Source organism: Budorcas taxicolor, chromosome X (genome assembly GCF_023091745.1).
Source record: "Budorcas taxicolor isolate Tak-1 chromosome X, Takin1.1, whole genome shotgun sequence".
In the NCBI taxonomy this organism is placed as follows: Eukaryota; Metazoa; Chordata; class Mammalia; order Artiodactyla; family Bovidae; genus Budorcas; species Budorcas taxicolor.
In genome coordinates this window covers 93,575,076-93,596,873 of record NC_068935.1, presented here as the reverse complement: position 1 = coordinate 93,596,873, position 21,798 = coordinate 93,575,076, and the positions used below count along the sequence as shown (strand labels likewise).

At 36.5% G+C, this 21,798-nt stretch overlaps 2 protein-coding genes across 2 annotated transcripts in view; both read right to left on the bottom strand.

Annotated features, from left to right (window-relative positions):
* The window catches only part of LOC128070298 (elongation factor 1-alpha 1-like), a 427,922-nt gene that overhangs the window by 225,350 nt on the left and 180,774 nt on the right, over window positions 1-21,798 (bottom strand). The window lies entirely within an intron of this gene.
* Window positions 1-21,798, bottom strand: part of RRAGB (Ras related GTP binding B) — a 39,362-nt gene that overhangs the window by 14,433 nt on the left and 3,131 nt on the right. The window contains exons 3-6 of the mRNA XM_052663605.1: window positions 17,878-17,977; window positions 11,320-11,386; window positions 2,772-2,994; window positions 307-402 (exon numbers count right to left, since the gene is read on the bottom strand). Coding sequence (XP_052519565.1) covers window positions 307-402; window positions 2,772-2,994; window positions 11,320-11,386; window positions 17,878-17,977 — 486 coding nt within the window. The remainder of the gene's footprint in view (window positions 1-306; window positions 403-2,771; window positions 2,995-11,319; window positions 11,387-17,877; window positions 17,978-21,798) is intronic.

The following is a 21,798-nucleotide window of genomic DNA, read 5'->3' as shown; positions in this document are numbered from 1 at the left end:
TTGAGACCAAAACAGGTCAAAATGGATGATGGCCAGTGAAACCTCTACTGTCATGAAGATCTGCATCAAATTAATCAGGACCAAACTGGGCTAATTCAGTGTGATCTGGTAGGTACGTCGACCCAACCTAAAATCAAAACCAAAATCTCTTAAGGTTAAGTTGGATATTTTTCAATGTATTGTAGATAATTTCTTCTTTTAGCTCAACACATCTAGATTGCTATGAAAGAGTCTAAAATCTTTTAGTTCTGATAATACCTTTCTAGCTTTTTTTCATGCTCTTTAAACTCAGGGAAACATACACACCTTATAGAGAGTTTCATCCCAGATAGATGTTCGGAAGCAAGAGCATTCCAATGGGCGAGACAAACGCCTCAGATCTTCTTCTCGCTCTTTAAAAATCTGAAGTAAAAATACCAATATACTGATCAGCATATAACAGCTCTCTTCTCTCACTGCAAAATCTGAGGTGTAATATTTCAAAATATTTTAAACAGAGATATTTCATTTTCCACCAGAGGAATTTTTAAATGTGTACCTTGCTTTACAGACTAGGATGGCAGAGATGATTTCAGGTCAGGTCTAAAAAGTGCAACAGCTACTAGAATTCTTCAGGACTGTGCTGCTTATTCTGAGTACTCACTGAGAGTACTATGTTGGAAAATAAAATTCACCATATAGAGAAATCTTAATAAAGTATATCTAACATTCCAAATCACCCAATCTGGGTTACTTTTAAGATATCCATACCAATATCAAGATTTTATAAATCAAAATACTTAAACTTGTATAGATATGTTTCTCTCTCATACACACAGGCATACATTCATACATATTATTTCTGTACAGGCTGTATTTATTTGGCTACATAGATATAACAACTCATTACACACACACACATACACACACACACACACACACACACACACACCCATATGCACATGGAAAAACATCTATTTATACAAATATAAACAGATACACAGGTATTTTCCAGAGCTTGCATGAGTGTATGTTCAACACTGTGATGGATAATTTTATATTACCAATTTGACTAGGCCATAGGACCCAAACATTTGGTTAAACACCAATTTAGATGTTGGTATGAAGATATTTTTGATGAGATTAATATTTAAATCAATAGACTTTCAGTAAAGCAGAGCCCCCTCCATAATATGAGTAGGCTTTATATAATTGGTTGAAGGCCTTAAGAGAAAAAGACTCCCATTTCCCAAGAGGGAATTCTGCCTTCCAGACTGCCTTCTGACCCAAGCTTCAACATTGACTCTTTCCTGGGTTATCAGCCTGCCTGTAGATATCAGACTTGCCAACCTCTGCAATCATATGAGTCAATTCCTTAAAATTAATTCAATCTCTCTCTTATTCTCAAATACTTCTTATTTGTTCTCTTTCTCTGAGGAACCTGCGTAATACACATATAAGGAAACACTTCATTTTGCTTGAAATTGCTATTCACAGAACACCCTAGCCATTTTACTCTAAAACTTCCAAGTTTGAATCTTTAATGAAAGAGTATACTTCTGTTAATTAAGCTTAAAATCCCACAATGAACATTAATGTATCTTTGGGGATATTTGCATAAGCATTTAGAAAACATTAAGTTGATCACTAAAATTTATAAATACTTAAAAAATTCATTGGAATGCTCTAGGATTTTCTGTGGTAAATTGGGCCAGGGAAACAAAACAGAAAACTCTAAACTAATAAACCCTCAAAATCTCAAGGCCAAGCTACATACAGAATTTTCAGTGGAATTAAGAAAAAATTAATACTTAGTGAGAGGGAAAAGGAATTAGAAAGGATAGACACTCCAAAGTCCTTTACAGAGTCAAATACTGAACTGTCAAGTTGTTTCTAAAAGCCTGGAAGTTAACCCAGAAACAACAAAACATACACAAATACCAGAACACTGAAGGCAATCATATAACTAATTATGGAAAAAAGTATTCTTGACCACAGTTATTATCAAAAAAATTCTTAAGCTAAAGGGGATCCTTAGACTCCTAGGTTCCAACCCAAAGAGGAACTGTATTCTTCTATATCACCAGTATATTTTGAAACTGCTTTCCTCAACTTTATTTACTCTTGGAAATAGAGAATCTTCTCTTTCAGCTTAGACTTTAAAATCCAATCTTCTCATTTTATATTGAGCAAACTAACACTGGACTGTATTTGTGACTTTCCAGTCCTGGGTTTCATAGCTACCTAGGAGTTTGCCCTTTCTACCGTGTCTTTTCTGGTTTAATATTTGTGTACTAATTCCCATGGTAGAAAAGAAGACAAATATACCATATCAGTGCAATTATGAGGTCTTGGAATTGTGCCTAACACTGTGTAATTGGCATTTGAATTGGTGCATACCAGTTTCCTAGGTCAATCTAGAGACAGTTGTGACCTTTCTTCATCTCAACGCTGGTAGGTCTTCTAGCCTTGAGAATAACTGTCTGTTCTGAAGGACAGTAAAACAAGGGCAGCAAATATATTTTAAAAATATATAAAGCTGCTTAGTGATATCACGTGGTTAGGATCCTTTCCTAAATTTGAACATTATTTGCTAAATGAACATTATCTTTCCCTTACGAGAGAAAGTTTGTTTGTAAGTGTTTTTAAAAACAGATGTCAACTTTATTTTGAAAGCCTATACTGAGATTTTTTTTTTCCCCTAAAAATGAATGGTACAAATTTCCCCATATCTCTACAAAAGAAGTTTACAAAGTACATCAATCATTTGGTGCATCACCCTTTCTACTTACCAGGTCCCGTTGATCCTCCTGTACCAGATCCATTTTGTGCAACAAGCAAAAGATTTTGGCATCTGGAGAATTCTGCAGAATGGCCTCCAGGCATGATTGGTAATAGTGCATGTCCTTTTCCAGTTCACGGCTTTCCACATCAAAGACATAAATCAAAACCTCCACATTTCGGAATATGTTGTCTCGTTGGCTAGTAAAATAATTTTCCATGAAGGTGTCCTGTCTAGGAGGTAAAAGAAAATCTAGGTAGTAAGCAAATATCACTTAATCACTCCTATTTATGATCTATTTTTGTTGGCTTAATCAATGTGAAAGATAATGCTAACATTTCAAATTAAAAGGCAAATGATAATAATAAATCAGGATGGGCTCACTTTCTTACTTATTAGGCCACACCTTGCACCACATTTTGCCCCCCTCCTTGCGTTCCAAATATATTTGACCTTCTGATAGTTCTAGAGGCCCATGGTCTATCCACCATGCTGTTCACTCTGTCTCACGTGTTTCATACTTTTACATCTAATTAATGGCTACTTTTTCCATTGGATTTCAGTATAATCCATACTTCCTCACAGAAACCATCCCTGCCCTCACTGACTTGGACAAATCCAGTCACCACAGACCCTTATACCAACACATTGGTCTTATTTGTAACACTCACCACAAGTGTGATATTACACATATTTGTGTGAGTTCTTAATTCAGTTCAGTTCAGTCGCTCAGTCATGTCTGACTCTTTGCAACCCCATGAATCACAGCACGCCAGGCCTCGCTATCCATCACCAACTCCCAGAGTTCACTCAGACTCACGTCCATCGAGTCAGTGATGCCATCCAGCCATCTCATCCTCTGTCGTCCCCTTCTCCTCCTGCCTCCAATCCCTCCCAGCATCAGTCTTTTCCGATGAGTCAACTCTTCGCATGAGGTGGCCAAAGTACTGGAGTTTCAGCTTTAGCATCGTTCCTTCCAAAGAAGTCCCAGGGCTGATCTCCTTCAGAATGGACTGGTTGGATCTCCTTGCAGTCCAAGGGACTCTCAAGAGTCTGCTCCAACACCACAGTTCAAAAACATCAATTTTTCAGTGCTCAGCCTTCTTCACAGTCCAACTCTCACATCCATACATGACCACTGGAAAAACCATAGCCTTGACTAGATGGACCTCAGTCAGCAAAGTCATGTCTCTGCTTTTGAATATGCTATCTAGGTTGGCCATAACTTTTCTTCCAAGGAGTAAGCGTCTTTTAATTTCATGGCTGCTATCACTATCTGCAGTGATTAATGGCATTCAATTCCCTAGACAGCAGGCTCCATGAAAGCAAGAACTATGGCCATTACTATTTGACATGGTTTCCCAGCTTTTAGCACAGAGCTTAGCACAGAACAACTACCACAGAGTAGCTGTTCAATGAATATTTACATGAATAACTAGTCAAATATTCTAAACTATATGAAAATGGCTCCAAGTTAATATTTTAGTAGATTTTTCTCTTTGCTTCTTAGGCTATATGCAGCTTTCCAAGAAATTTTCAATTACCAGCTACTAGAAGAAAACAGTAGTGTTTTGTCCTGAACAACAACAACAACAAAAATGAAGGAATAGTATCAACAACATGGTGGAACGAAAAGCTACCTTTGTCTCTCCCCTTTAATCTACAACCAGTAAAACATTTACAACTCAGCAAAGCTAGAGAATTCCACACAGCCGCACCTCTAAAGGTGGATGGACTGGAATAGATAAAGGAGGCAGAACCTAAGGAACAGTAAAAGCATTACCTGCATTTCTGACTCTCTAATCAGGGCAGCTAAGCCCACAGACCCATATAACCTGGCAGCAGCAGGGTAGGCAGTGCACACAACTCCAGTCTCCTGGCTGGAGTGACACCTATGACCACAAGTAGTGGGAATGGGGGCTGGGGCCCTGTGTCTCCAGCCACTGAGGTTCCTAAGTCTCCAGCTCCCTGTTCTTCCCCAGTAGCAGCAGAGCCTATGAACCTTAGAAAACCAGATAGGGAAGAGGTACTGGTATGAACTTGGCTCCCCCTATCCCTTCCCCCTGCAGTGGCAGAGCCTATGACTCAGAGGATACTGGAAGCAAGGGAAGAACCACCATTCAGGTACACCAAGAAGCTTCTGCCAGTTAAACAGGCAGAAGCAAGGTGCCAATGAATCTGAAAATACAAGAAGTGATACTGAGCACAAGAGCAGGGGGCACACTTCTGACAGAGATAGCTCAGGTAAGAGAAACCAAAAACTTACACTGAAGTGCCACCTATGGAAAAAGAAAAGACCTCTAATTTCTAACTTGTTCCATATCACATGCTCTGTCAGAAGAAGCATCAGGAAGAACTACAGTAACATTACACCACAAAAAGAAAATGGCAATTCTCCAGAAACCAAACATAAAGTCAAAGAATAATGTGATCTGATAGAGAATTTAAAATAGCTATCATGATAAAACTCAACAAGCCACAGAAACTCAGAAAGGCACTCCAATGAGCTTAGGAGTAAAACTAATAAACAGAAATGCTTTACCAAAAAGATTGAAACTTTAAGAAAGAACTAAAATTCTGGAGCTGAAAACTCATAATAAATGAGATGAAGAATGCATTAAAAAGCACTGGAAATAAAGCAGACCATATGAAAGAGAGAATTAGCAAGTATGAAGACAGAAATCTAAGATGCAAAACAATGAGGAAATTCTATAAGAGCTATCTGACTCTTTTAGGTAGGGCAACATTAGGATAGTGGACATCCCAGAGGGAGAAGGGAGCAGAGTTTACAAAAGTTGAGGGAGTTTATCAATACTAGAGCTGCCACACAAGACATGCTGAACAGAGTTCTTATACCAGAAACAAAAACACAAAAGTACACAAAACTTGGCATAAATAAAGTGATAAATGTGTTTCCTCAATGGCTCAGTGGTAAAGAATCCACTTGCAATGCAGAAGACGTGGGTTTAATCTGCGGGTCAGGAAGATCCCCTGAGAAAGGAAATGGCAACTCACTTCAGGATTTTTGCCTAAAAAATCTCATGGACAGAGGAGCCTGGAGGGCTACAGTCCAAAAGGTTATAAAGAGTTGGACACAACTCAGCATGAGCATGAGAAGGTGACAGAATCAGAAAATTGCAACTGTCAGAACAGGTTTTAAAATGCTTTATTATAGCATAAAGGTTAAAAGGGGAAAAAATGCAAAAAAAAAAAAAAAAAGAGAGCAAAAAACAAAACAAAACTATAGCTACTTTAATTTGGTAACAAACCCACAATATAAAAAGGGGAAGTTTGAGACAACAAAAACACAAAAGAAGAAGAGGAAAACCATGTAGTCAAATGAAAATAAGATGCTATTAACAGAACAAGGACTACTTATCTATGTGATATACTTATCTATGTGATATTTGATACACACTTCATGGTAACTGGAAGACATTAATCTAAAATGGAGACACAAAACATACAAAAAGAGGAAACAGAGGAAAATATCAGAAAACTACCAACCAAAAATGGCAGACATAAACACAAGGAAAATAAACAATAAAAATATAGAGCAAGTAGAAAACAAAAGACAAAATGGCAGTACTAAGTCCTCATCCATCAATAATCACCCAAAATGTAAGTGAACTGAATTTACATGAAAAGATACAGAACAGCTGGATGAGTTATAAAGTAAGACCCATATTAAAAAATCAGAAACAAAAGATAACAAAAATATAAAGGATGAGAATAACAAAAGATACCATAGAAGTACAAAGGATTGTAAGAGAATATTCCAACAAATTGGGCAACCTAGAAAATCTTAGAATCATAAAACCTTCTAAGACTGAACCATGAAGAAATAGACAATTCGAACAGGCTGACCACTAGCACAGAGGTTGAAACAGTAATCAAAAAACTACCAAAAAACAAAAGCCCAGGATAAGATGGCTTCAGATGAATTCCACCAAACATTCAAGGAAGATTTAATAACTACCCTTCTCAAACTACTCTAATAAATTGAAGAGAAGGGAACACTTCCTAACTCATTTTATGAAGCCAATATCACCCTAATACCAAATCAGACAAAGCCAACACACACAAAAGGAAAATTACAAACCAGTATCTCTGATGCACATAGATGCAAAAATCGTCAACAAAATAACAACAAACCAAATATAATACATTAAAAGGATCATGCACCATGATCAGTGGGATTTACTCTAGGGATACATGGATGTTTCAACACCTGCAAATCAATCCATATGATATACTACATTAATAAAATGAAGCATAAAAATCATGTGATTACTTCAGTAACTGCAGAGAAAGCATTTGACAAAATTCAACATACATTTATGATAAAACTCAATAAAGTAGGTATAAAAGGAATGTACCTCAACATAATAAAGGCTGTATATGATAAACCCACAGCTAACATCATACTCATTGCTGAAAAATTGAAAGCTTTTCTCTAAAATCTGGAACAAGACAAGAATGCCCACCATCAACATAGTATTGGAAATCCTAGCCAGAGCAATTAGGCAAGAAAAGGACATGAAAGATATCCAAATTGGAAAGGAAGAAGCAAAACTGATTTGTAGATGACATGATTTTGTATAATATCCTAAAGTCTCCACCAAAAAAATAAATAAATAAACACACACAGTAAAGTTGAAGGATACAAAATCAATATACAAAAACCTGTTGTGTTTCTATACACTAATACTGAGATAGAGAGATTAAGTAAACAATCCCACTTATAACTATGACAAAAAGAACAAGATATCTAGAAGTAAATTTAACCAAGGAGGTAAAAGAACTATACATTGAAATCTATAAATCGCTGATAAAAAAGAACTGAAGAAACAAATAAATGGGAAGATATTGTGTGCTCTTGGATTAGAAGAATACTGTTAAAATGTCTCTATAACACAAAGCAATATACAAAATGAATATAATCCTTATTAAAATTCCAAGAACATTTTTATAGAAAGAGAAGAAATAATCCTAAAATTTGTATGGAATTACAAAAGACACAAATAGTGAAAGTAATTCTGAATAAAAGAACAAAGCTGGAGCTATAACACTCCCTCTTTTCAAAATACTACAAAGCCACAGTAATCAAAACTGCATGGTATTAGCAGAAAAATAGATACAGATCAAGGAGCAGAACTGAGAGTCTAGAAATCTGTGCATATACAGAAACTAATTTATGGCAAAGAAGAAAAGAATATGTAATGGACAAAGTATAGTCTCTTCAATAAATGGTGTTGGAAAAAATGAAGAGCAACATCCAAAAAAAAAAAAAAAAGAAAGAAACTAGACCACTCTCATACCATACCGAAATGAAATGAAACTAGACTAATCTCATACCATACAGAAAAATTAACTGAAAATGGAAAATGGTTTAAAGACTTCAATACAGTATTTAAAACCATAAAACTCCTAGAAGAAAACTTAGGCAGTATGGTATTTGACATCAGTCTTAGCAATATCTTTCTAGATATGTCTCCATAGGCAAGGGAGACAGAAATAAAAATAAACAAATGGAACTACAACAAACTAAAAAGCTTCTCCACAGCAAAAGAAACCAACAACAGAACAGACAACCTACTGAATGGGAAAAGACATTCAAATCATATATCTGATAAGGTGCTAATATCCAAAATATATAAAGAATTCATAGAAACTCATCATCAACAACAACAAAACAATCTAATTTAAAAATGGGCAGAGCAGCTGAATAGACATTTTTCCAAAGGTAGGCAAATGGTTAACAGGAGCATGAAAAGATGTTCAATGTCACTGATTACTAGGGAAATGTAAATGTAAACTACAATAATCATCTAAGGCCTGTTACATTAGCTATTAACAAAAAGGCAGGAATAACAAGTGGATAAATAACAAGTGGGAAAAGGGGAACCTTTATAAGCTCTTTGTGGGAATGTAAATTGGTGCAGCCAGTATGGAAGAAATAAGTTGTTGCTGTTGTTCAGTTGCCAAGTTGTGTCAGACTCTTTGCGATTCCATGGACTGTAGCACAAGAAGCTTCCCTGTCCTCCACTATCTCCTGAAGTTTGCTCAAATTCATGTCCGTTGAGTTGGTGATGCTATCTAACCATCTTTCCCAGCATCAAGGCCTTCTCAGTGAATTGACTCTTTGTATCAGGTGGCCAAAGTATTGCAGCTTCAGCTTCAGCATCAGTCTCTTCAATGAATATTCAGGTTGATTTCCTTTAGGAATGACTGGCTTGATCTCCTTGCTTTCCAAGGGGCTCTCAAGATCTTTCTTTTACACTTCTTTGTATTCTTGCCACCTCTTCTTCATCTCTTCTCCTTCTGTTAGGTCCTTACTGTTTCTGTCCTTTATTGTGGATTCTCACGATAAAGGAAGAAATATGGAGAGTCCTCAAAAAATCAAGACTACAACTACCAGCTATCCCACTTCTGGATATTTATTCAAAGAATATGAAAACACTAACTTGAAAAGATACATGCACCCCTATGTTCACTGTGGCATTATTTGTAATAGATAAGATATGGAAACCACCTAAGTGTCGATCAACAGATGAATGGATAACAAAGATGTCATATCTACTATATACAATGGACTACTATTCACCCATAAAAAAGATGAAAACTTGACATATGCAACAACATGGATGGATCTTAAGGATATTATTTTAAGTGAAATAAGTCAGATGGACAAATACCATATAATCTTACTCATCATATAAAAAATAATAAATTTACAGATCAAACTAAAAAAACAAACATATAGATATAGAAAACAGAGTAGTGGTTATTGGAAGGAAAGGGGCAGGAGGTGGGTGGAAAGGATAAAAAGGGTAAACTGTATGGATAGAAACTATATTTTGGGTTGTGAGCATGCTGTAGGTATACAGAAGCAGAAATACAATGTTGTACACATGAAATCTATATGATGGTTAAAAACCAATGTTACCTTAACAAAAATTAAATCTTAAAAAAAAAAAATGAAACAACTATATAAATAAAGAAGGAAAGAAAAAAAATATGTACTATGAAGGCTTTTGTCATAGCCACCAAATACTGTGTATGTTAATCTAGTGTGGTGTAACTTTCAATGCTTTTCTTACTGTGTGATAAACAGAAGGTGATCAATAGGCATTTGCTGAGTGAATGTTGAATAGATTTCTAGAAAACAAGAATACTCATTGAACTGGGGTGGGGGTTTCTGGTAAATTTAACTTTCTAAATTTCTGGAGGCCATTCTGAAAATCTATGGTTTTTCTTTCCTAAAGGAAAGAATCTAGCATGAAACCTGGCATATGGCATGGTGTCAATAAATAGCAGTTCCTTTACAAAAAATCGTGAGTGTAGCTTCTAGTCCTACACTCTGCTATCAAGTTGCTATGTGACCTTGGGAGATTCATGATCTCACTGGACTTCAGCTGCCTTATCTGTAAAAATGACAATAACATGTTAGTAACTAAAAGCGAAGGACTTGGACTAATCTCTTGATACAGATTACAGAATTGAAAGCAATGATACTGAAGAAGGATTTACATGGAGAAAGCTACTAATGTGTTAAGTGAACCACCAGTTAGCAATAATGAAGTTATTTTCTGATTTGTTATTGTTTCACCAAATACTCATTGAGCACCTATTCCCTAGTTGGCTCTATACTAGGAGCTAGGAGATACTGAGCTAATTATAACATTTCTTTACTTTGTGAGGCACTCTGAAATATGTGTGTGTATGCATATATATATATATATATAATTTCAATCATCAAAACTCTGTGGGTTGATACCATCATTATTCCTGTTATACAGATGAAAAAACTGTAGCTCAGAGTGTTTAAATGATCTATCCAAGATAACACAGCTAATAGAGCTGAGATACAAACCCCAATCTAATTCCACAGCCTAAGGGCTTCTAATTATTGTGTACTATATATTGCTACTGTAGCATAGAGATGCAAGAATAGAAAGCACACCATATGGAAGATAGCTCCATATGCACAGTGAATGTGTATTTGTGATGGGATATTCTGGAAGTGTGTTGGACATGAGAGGAAAAACTATCTATTCCTCCAACAGTGGGAAACTCAGCTGGAGAACTGAGATCCAAATAACTGCTTAGACTGCCTGGAGATAATTATTAAAATATCAAAGAATGAGGTGGTATGGTGTGATAGCTAAGAGCTCAGCATTGGTGTTAGGCCACTTGAGACAGAAACCTAATTTCTTCATCTGAAAAAGAGAAGGATGATTGATCCCATACCATAGATACTTAGATATAGCTTGTGTGAATACTGCTTAAACATGTCAAATATAGAGGGCATTTTCACAATAATAGAAAAGTCAGATATCTTCATTCAATCAAGTACCAATTCTGAAGTAATTTTTATCTAATGTATCTATTACAAATGATAGTTACTCTAGTATATTTGCTGTGTCCATGGGGTTGCAAAAAGTCAGACACAATTTAGTGACTAAACAGCAGCAATAACATTCTCTGTGCTGATTATACTAGATGCCATGATTATTGTCATTGACCTCATGAAGAATTAAGCAGATGGTACTTACCCACCACAGTCCCACAGGTTCAATACCAGGTTTCCCAGAAACCGAACATGAGAATGTTCTACATCAACTGCAAAACAAATATGACAAATCTAATAATTGTAGCATGCAAGATAAAATTCAAAATAAAGCACTAACCCATGGAATTTAGAAGGACCAAAGTGGAGTGAAATGCTCAAAGCTACAACAAGAAGGTGATTTTCAGCTTAGCAGTGTGGTTTAGTGGCAAGGTGGGCACCTAAACTATCCTGAGCTACAGAAATGGCCTTCATGTAAGTCATTATATTTTAGTAGTTTTAGTGCTTAGAGAAGAAAAATTCTCCAATTATAATACTGTTAAAATTTCAACATGTAAGACAGACATATACCATTTAATAGCTCTTTTCTGACCTATCAATACATTCCACAAAAAAATTAAAATTAAAAAGGACAACAAAAACCAAATACAAACGAATATAAAACATAACCAAACTCACTCCCTCTACTGATTTTCTAATTTTGATTAGTGACCCTATCATTTACCCATTTCAAGGGGGTCATTTTTGACTCCTCTGTCCACATTCAATTCACTGCTATTCCCAATTCCATTCTTTGTTTCACTATCTGCTACTAATATTAGGGAAGGCTCTTACCTTCTCAGGCCTATACAGCTACAGTAGCTCCATAATTACCTCCCACCAGGAAGCCTTGAGGGCTTCCCTGATGGCTCAAACAGTAAAGAATCTGCCTGCACTGTAGGTAACACAGGAGATGAGGGTTCAGTTTTTAGGTCAGGAAGATTCCCTGGAGGAGGAATGGCAACCCACTCCAGCATTCTTGCCTAGAAAATCCCAAGGACAGAGGAGCCTGGTAGGCTACAGTCCATAGGGTTGCAAAGAGTTGGGCATGACTGAGCATGCACACGCTCAGTCTCAGGAAGCCTTACTCACTTTACTTCATCCTATAGACTTCTGCCAGGTTCATCTTCTTAACACTACTTTGAACATGTCACTCCCCAGTTTATAAACTTTCAATGGCTCCTTCATGCCTACAGAGGGGCATGCAAGGTCCTTCAGAATTTGGCTTCCAATCTACCTTTATGTTCCCCAATGAATCATATTAATAAAGCCTTTTGCTCCAGTCCAATTTTATTCACAGTTTATTCACAGTCCTCCCAAACCCCTCTACCTCCCCAGCCTCCAACACACCTTATATCAGGGGTCGCAAACTTGCTGATAGAAGCCAGGCCAGTAAACATACAAGTGTGAAGTTGATCATGTATGGAGAGTAAACATCCACCAAAGGGGACAATGGAATGGGCAGCAATCACTTAGCTCTAGCTCATTTGCCATGCGGAAACATGGGCTCAGGATTTCCAGATCTTTAAATTTTCAATAGTAGCAGGAAACCCAGAGTTTTTGTGGAAACTTTTACATATCGATAACTAATTCCAATTTTTCTAAAACATTGCACAGGCCAAACAAAACACATCTACAGGCTTTATCCAGCATACAAGCTGCCTGTTTGCGACCTCTGCCTTCCATGTCCCTCCCCACCCTATAGTTTGTCTATTCTGTTCATCTGCCTAGAAAATCTTTCCCACCTTTCTTCCAGTTAGATTCATCTTCTAAGACCCAGCTTAAACCCCATCTCCTCTAAAAACCCTACCTAGCCACCCCCACTTACCATCATCGCACCCTCTGAATTCATTTAAACATTTATTAAGCATCTACTCTCTGCCAGGCACTTATAAATCATAAGGAATAATAATGAAAATTCTTTTCCTGGAAATTTCTTGAAGTCTACCAATTATCATCTTTATAATTTCTGTAACAGTTAATCAACACACAGTGGTGTTTCTTCTCTGACTATCTTGAAGCTGTTGCTTAAACTGACTGCTGTCTAACTTTGTGGAATTTTATCTTCTAAAAAACTAGATCATAAACACCAAAGCATTACTTAAAAAATACGGGCATTGGAATCAAACAGCTCTTAACTCAAATACACATTCTACCTCTCTGTGTGACCTTGGGTAAGTCACTTAACCTCTGAGTATCAGTTTCTTCTTCTATTAGGAAAAAAGGTGTGAGCCATACTATTGACCTCACAGGATTAAAGGGATTATCATACCTCAAGTGCCTGGCATGTAGTAGTTGCTCAAACTATTTCCCTTTTCCCCCTTTCTCCCCCTCCTTGGAAAAGGAATCATATCTTACATGTCTTTGTATTTCCAACAGAGTCTACGAGAGAGTAGGTGCTCAAACTGCTATTAATTTGAAGACTATGTAAACGGTCTAGTACTAAAAAAAAAATGGAAAGAAGTACTACTGAGAAAGGGAAAGACAATAACAAAAGAAGTGACAGGATTCAGTGACTTTAGATATGGAGCACATGGGATAAAAATCTGGTTTCTACTCCCATATCATAAAAATTGTTCTCATCAATGGCCCCATTACCAAATCCAGTGGACTTTTCAGTCCTTGTCTTACTTTCTGCACATGACACTGTTGACTATTTTCTTCTCAGAAAAATTCTCTTCTCTTGGCCTCTGATAGGAGACCTATAACTGCTCCAGCAGGTCCTCTCTCACAGGTTCCTGTTCTTCTTTCTGTCCCTTAAATGTTGGAGTTCTTCAGGATTCCATCTTTGGCCACCTACTCTTCTATGTTATTTTAAATGTTATTCTTCACATTACTTTAACATTTGGATACTGATAATCCATAATTATTTACCTATAATACAGATTTCTCTCTTCCCTTTCTGAATCATATATTGGACATCTTTATTTGCATATATTCCAAGTATCCCAAACTCAATATATCCAAATATAACATCATCTCCCCATTCTTCCCACAAAATCTATTCCTCTTTTAGTCTTCCCTAATTCAATGACTTTAACCAGGTGACTAAGCCCAAACCTTAAGTTTTATCCTGAGTTCACTCTTTCTTGCTTCATTCCCCTAAAACATACCAGCAAGTCCTGATGACTTTACCTCTTAAATATATCCCAAATCCATTTGCTTCTCAACATATTCACTACTACTACCCTAACCCAAGTTGAGCCCCCATCATCTCTTACCTGGTCTACTAAAGAGAGTTCCCTAATTTGTCAATCTGTTTCTTCCCTTGCCTCTCTCCAATCTATCATCCATATTACAGATATAATGATCTCTCCACAATGCAAATTTTATTTAATCCTTCTTTAAAAAGAAAAATAATAACATGTCTCTATGCACGACTGCATACACTCAAAAAATAGGGCCAGAAGGATAACCTCAAATTATTAGTGGTGGTTGTCCATAGGAAGTAGGCCTGAGAATGAGGGACTTTTCACAAGTATTACTTTTGTAATTAAAATTAAAAATTAAAAATAACGAAATCTGATCATATTACTTTTCTGTTAGAAACACTCTAAGGATTTCCCTCCAACTTCAGTTTAAACTACCTGACTTGGCATACAGGGCACTTTATGATCTAACCCCTGCTTTCTGCCTCTCTCTTCAGTCTCAGTTCTCCTATGGGGCCCTCTGGCTCCCCTAGTCTTCCTGTCTTGCTATCATAAGAGCAACTGGAAAGAACCAAGAACAGAGCTTTGAGAGAACACATACACTTATGGGGCAGAAAGAAGAAATTCTTTTTCTTTTAAAGGGAGGGATGATTAAAGATAAAGGAATAAAACCAGGGTAATAAAGCATTAAATAAAAGCCAAGAGATCAGAGAATTTTGAGAAGGTAGGAAATCTTGGAGCTGTCAACAGTGTTTAAGACTAAAATACTTCATAAGCACAATTTTTGCTGACAAGTTAACTATTCCAACAAACATTTTAATAGCCCCATAATAAATAAATACCACCATTCTGTATCCTTACTTCAAATTCCAAAACATAGTACACTCTAAGTTTAATGAAATGAAACTGGACTTTTTTCAGCAATGACAAACTAGAAGAACACTAAAACATTCAAGGTGATATAATATTTTAGAATATGTACTCTTTCACTACTCTTAAAGAAAATTAGCAATTGAACAAAAATGAATAGTAAGCAAAAATCAATATGCTATACATATTTTTATTTAGTCCATAAGTTTAGCAGTAGAACTCAGACCTTTCTTCCAGAAATGACAAGTTAGTTAATGATACACTAAAGCATTAAGGTCAACATAATATTTTGAAGTACACTTTTATGAACTTTAAGAAATACAGTAATTACTAACAAAGTATTATCAATAAAGGTACCACTTGAGATAGCCCCAAGAGCCCTGTCCCATGCACAGGAAGCTCCAGAAAAACATTTGTTAAATAAATGGCCTGTTTAAACATATAGGGTTCATATAATTTGCAATATTCTGTTTATAACTTTTTAATGAAGCTGCTAGATTATTTCAAAACTATTTTAAGTAGATTGACTAGCTCTGAAATTTGGGTGATAAGACTATTCATCAGACTCAAAGTAGTCATTCAACTCTGATTAGCTAAAGACAAAAATATTTATTAGACTAAAAAACAACTTCAATGAAAGGTGCAGAACTTAAAACACAAAGAGAAGTCTGCCAGAAATTGCAGTTGTAGCATAATGAATAAAGCAGGAGCACAGACTGACATTCTAGCTCTAACATTCATGAGTTGAGTGAGCTTAACTTCAAGGTCATATTTTCTTCATCTATTAAAATGAAGTTCATATGAGAATGGAAGTAAATAGAACAGCAATATAATTAAACATTACCTTCATCTGTTCTACTGAAACCATTTGATTAAGGTCCAAGTATTAAACTTGGAAGAACAGAAAAAAATTAAAACATAACCAATCAAAACAGGGAGGAGTCTGAATAGGTACTTTCTAGAAGGAAGTCTCCTGAGGCATAATAGACCATAGGACCCTGTCCTGACCAAAACTGCTGATAAATGACTTAGATGAAAACTAGATGAGATGCTTATCAAATGTAAAAATTGCACATAGCTAGGAAGGATAGTTAACATATCAGATGAGCAAATAAGCAGCTAAAATGAAAACAGGATCCAACTCCTTTTCTATGGATAAGGAAACTGAGGCCCAGTGAGATAGTAACTTGTTCTAGATTTCACTTAACATTTCATGGGCTAAAACAATCAAAACTGAATAATTCAATAAACACTTATTCATATGTTCAAAATGTTTTCTGCACAAGAATCAGAAGGAGGATTTGTGTTTTAATAAAAATATATGTGAAAAGGAATTTTTTTTTAGTGTGACTCAGTATAATGAAAGCCACTCCATAGAAGGAGAGTGGGGGCTAGACTGTGCTAACAGCAGTGTGATACCCAGGACAAGAGATGTACTAGTCATACTCTCCTGTGATTAGACCATGTCTTCATTTAAATCTCAGCTCTAAAAAAATATAGACATATTCAAATAAGTCCTTAAAAATGCTTCAAAATGATGTCAAAAAGAGAGAGAGATGGAGGAACCAGAGATTTTTAACTTAAGGAAGATAAGATTTGGGAGGCAAGGGATGGCTAGGATAGATTGAGACATTAATCATACCAAAATATTTGCAGAGACTCAAGAGAACATAAAGGGTACCAACTAATAGAAATAAAGGGAAACAGATCTGGGGCTTTAACTAAGAAATAACTTTCTAATCATTAAAGCTTACCCAATTATGAGAGTCTATACTATACTCTAAGCACTTTAAGAACAGAAAAGAAGTTTCTTTCTCCTTTGTATCCTAGCATCTGGAACATAGGAGTGTTTTAAAAATGTTTGTTGTTCTTGAAACCAGAATGAAATAACCTTTGAAGTAGTAGGTAGCTTGTCCCTAAAAGTGTTCAAGATGCTAGTAACCCAGATCAGGAAAAATTGAAAGCCAGGTAGGACAATGGTTTTGTTACCTAAAGGCCAAGCACCAAGGAAGAATCCAAAAATGCATGGATGCTACAAAATGAAATGGCATTATAGCCTAAAGGCAGAAAGGGTCTCCCAGGAGCACAGGTCCACTGGGCATCCATGGCAGCCCAGCTAGCTTGAACTAAGAAATCAGATTTAAGATTCAAACCATAAAGGGCAATGAAACATTTCTCAAGTCAAAGCTTGAATTCCAACAAGAACATCTATGTATATCCAGGAAGAGAAATAGCAGAGTACAGATCCAGATAATCTTCCTCTGACAGCCTCCCAACCCCAGGAATTTACCTTTTAATAAGACTAGGACTAAATACTGCTTTAAAAATCATAGATTTTAATGTTATGCTTGTTAATACCTATAAATTAATTTCTTTTTACATAATAACAGTTAAAAACAAATACCCTCCCCCACATAAAAAATGAACAAACAAAAGGACCCCTATGCTTGTTGAGAAAGAACAGGATAAAAATGAAGTTGGACAAGGATATCCCATTTGGTAAGCAACCTAGAAAGGAAAGAACTTCTCCAAGAGAGCCAGCAGTAGTAACCAGAATTAGGTCACATCCTTCTGAGAAGGAATGAAAAAAAAAGGAAAAGTGCTCAAAAACAAATCTGTCAGTTTCTGTATCACCAAGTTACTGCAACCAAGTGTGTTATTCAGATTAAGATCACACGACTTTACAATAAGATAAAACATCTTACTTGTTGCACCAAGACGACGTGTGTCTCTTGCAATATAATTTGCAAAGATAATAGACCTCATGCTGGTCTTACCCGACCCACTTTTACCCATCAACAGCACCTAAAGACAAAATGGGAAAAAAGAAAAGAAAAAAGTCAGCAATCAAGGGCAAATCAAATCTAAAGGGATCTATTTATCTCTTGAACTTGGTATTTTACTGAAGTGACAGTACACACAACCTAAAGTGGATACTTGTAACTGACTAGTTCTCTGACCAATGTGAACATGGAGGTACCTAGAATTCCAGAGACCAGTCACTTACCTGTCATAAGTCACAATTTCTCTTGGTGATAGAATCACAGTGAATTTACCATGTTATAAATACATACTATCATACATTCAGTATTACATTAGTGAGATAAAGGAAACTTCAATAATCTGATAAAAGGAATCAACTTAACAGGAAACTCTCATAATCTAATATTTTATGCACTGCACTATCTGTCAGGGTATTTTAGTATAAATGAAAATTCACCCTCCTACTCAGAGTCAACCTTACCACTTCTGCCATTAATTTGATCCCTTTTACTCACCTTCATGATTTTGTTCCATTATTTACTCTTTTGCACTGTGCGTGTGCTCAGTCGCTCAGCTGTGTCTGACTGTTTGTAACCCCATGAAGTGTAGCTCGCCAGAATACTCTGCCATGGGATTTTCCAGGCAAGAATACTGGAGTGGGTTGCCATTTCCTTCTCCAGGGTATCTTCCCAACCTAGGGATCAAACCAACGTCTCCTACATTGGCAGGTGGATTTACCACTGAGACACCTGGGAAGTCCTAGTTACTCTTTTATTTCTTTTCATAAGTGTCCCATTGCTTACAGGATCAAGTCCTTAAACTACATATAAGACCCTCCTTGATCTGGCTTATCTATTCCTCTGCCTTTGTCTTCTGACCCTCCTAACCTGAAACTTGTAGAGTCCAGCTACAATGAACTGAACTGCTTGTAGTTCCCTTGAATGTGTCAGGTCTCCAGGGAGCCCAGTTCTATGTCATTTTTTAGGCTGGAATCTCTTCCATTAACTTTATACTCCCTTTTCTTTCTTCAGCTAAGCTCCACTTATCCTTTAAGACTTGGCTCAGCAATCATCTCAAGAATTTCTCTGATTCCAGAAAACATAGGCAAAACACTTTCTGACGTAAACCACAGCGGGATCCTCTGTGACCCACCTTCCAGAGTAATGGAAATAAAAGCAAAAATAGACAAATGGGACCTAATTAAATTTAAAAGCTTTTGCACAATGAAGGAAACTATAAGCAAGGTGAAAAGACAGCCTTCAAAATGGGAGAAAATAATAGCAAACGAAGCAACTGACAAAGAATTAAACTCAAAAATATACAAGCAGCTCCTGCAGCTCAATTCCAAAAAAATAAATGACCCAATCAAAAAATGGGCCAAAGAACTAAACAGACATTTCTCCAAAGAAGACATACAGATGTCTAACAAACACATGAAAAGATGCTCAACATCACTCATTATCAGAGAAATGCAAATCAAAACCACAATGAGGTACCATCTCAGGCTGGTCAGAATGGCTGCTATCCAAAAGTCTACAAACAATAAATGCTGGAGAGGGTGCAGAGAAAAAGGAACCCTCTTACACTGTTGGTGGGAATGCAAATTAGTACAGTCACTATGGAGAACAGTGTGGAGATTCCTTAAAAAACTGGAAATAGAACTGCCATACGACCCAGCAATCCCACTGCTGGGCATACACACTGAGGAAACCAGAATTGAAAGAGACACATGTACCTCAATGTTCATTGAAGCATTGTTTACAATAGCTAGGACATGTAAGCAACCTAGATGTCCATCAGCAGACGAATGGATAAGAAAGCTGTGGTACATATACACAATGAAATATTACTCAGCTATTAAAAACAATGCATTTGAATCAGTTCTAATGAGGTGGATGAAATGGGAGCCTATTATACAGAGTGAAGTAAGTCAGATAGAACACCAATACAGTATATTAATGCATATATATGGAATTTAGAAAGATGGTAATGATGACCCTATATGTGAGACAGTAAAAGAGACACAGATGTAAAGAACAGACTTTTGGACTCTGTGGGAGAAGGCAAGGGTGGGATGATTTGAGAGAATAGCATTGAAACATGTGTATTAGTGAAACAGACCACCAGTCCAGGTTCAATGCATGAGACAGGGTGTTCAGGGTTGGTACACTGGAATGACCCAGAGGGATTGGATGGGGAGGGAGGAGGGAGGGGGTTCAGGATGGGGAACGCCTGTACACCCATGGCTGATTCATGTGAATGTATGGCAAAAACCACCACAATACTGTAAAGTAATTAGCATCCAATTAAAATAAATAAATTAAAAAATAATAATTTCTCTGATTCTAATACCCTAGGCTGGCTTAGGTATATTTCATCTCTTTTCTCCCATGATACTCTTATGACACTGCAAAGACCATAATGCATTGCAGTTATTCAATTTTTGTTTTGGTGTGTCTCTCACAAGACTCTGAGCTCCTGCATGGCAGGGAGAATCCCCTTTGAGTCTTCAGTGCCTAACATATAACAGTCATTTAAAATATGTTCATCAAAAGAATGAGCAAGCTATCAAAACAAAGATATAAAACAAGCAAATTTTTAGCAATGAGAATTGTCCAATAGAAACAGTGAAGGTAAACACCTTCTAGTCAGTGACAGCATTTAACAAAGACACTTGCACTAAGAGAGAAACTAGGTGATGTAACTTTTAAGAGCCTTTTTCTCACTTAAAATTTATGAACTATAGTTCTAATTACTTTGATTTTCAAATGAGGGGTACACATTTTATCTTCAATTCTAAGATATTTTATAAAAAATTATAACTACATATATTGAGAATATTAAAAAAGTAAACTACACTCAGTTCAACTTAATCTAACTATTTAGCTATATAACTTTATCTTACTAAGGAAATGTCACTAATAATATTGTTTAAAGTTGTTAGAAAAAAAGTTTTAGTTTTACTCTTAATCATTTACAAATTTTTGGTATTTTTAGGCATCCTTGTTGATAGCAACTTTAGACAGGCTCATCAGGAACATTTCCTCTGCAAACTGAAGTTTTATAACTGAATTATTAGATAAAGGCTAAAGTGTATTTCTTTTTTGTTAATTGAATATTCAGTTCAGTTCAGTTGCTCAGTCATGTCCACCTCTTTGTGACCCCATGAATCGCAGCACGCCAGGCCTCCTTGTCCATCACCAACTCCCAGAGTTTACTCAAACTCACGCCCATCGAGTCGGTGATGCCGTTCAGCCATCTCATCCTCTATTGATGTGACTGGTGATAGAAGCAAGGTCCGATGCTGTAAAGAGCAATATTGCATAGGAACCTGGAATGTCAGGTCCATGAATCAAGGCAAATTGGAAGCGGTCAAACAGGAGACGGCAAGAGTGAACGTCGACATTCTAGGAATCAGCAAACTAAAATGGACTGGAATGGGTGAATTTAACTCAGATGACCATTATATCTACTACTGTGGGCAGGAATCACTTAGAAGAAATGGAGCAGCCATCATGGTCAACAAAAGAGTCTGAAATGCAGTACTTGGATGCAATCTCAAAAATGACAGAATGATCTCTGTTCGTTTCCAAGGCAAATTATTCAATATCACAGTAATCCAAGCCTATGCCCCAACCAGTAATGCTGAAGAAGCTGAAGTTGAACAGTTCTATGAAGACCTACAAGATCTTTTAGAACTAACACCCAAAAAAGATGTCCTTTTCATTACAGGGGACTGGAATGCAAAAGGAGGAAGTGAAGAAACACCTGGAATAACAGGCAAATTTGGCCTTGGAGTACGGAATGAAGCAGGGCAAAGGCTAATAGAGTTTTGCCAAGAGAATGCACTGCTCATAGTAAAC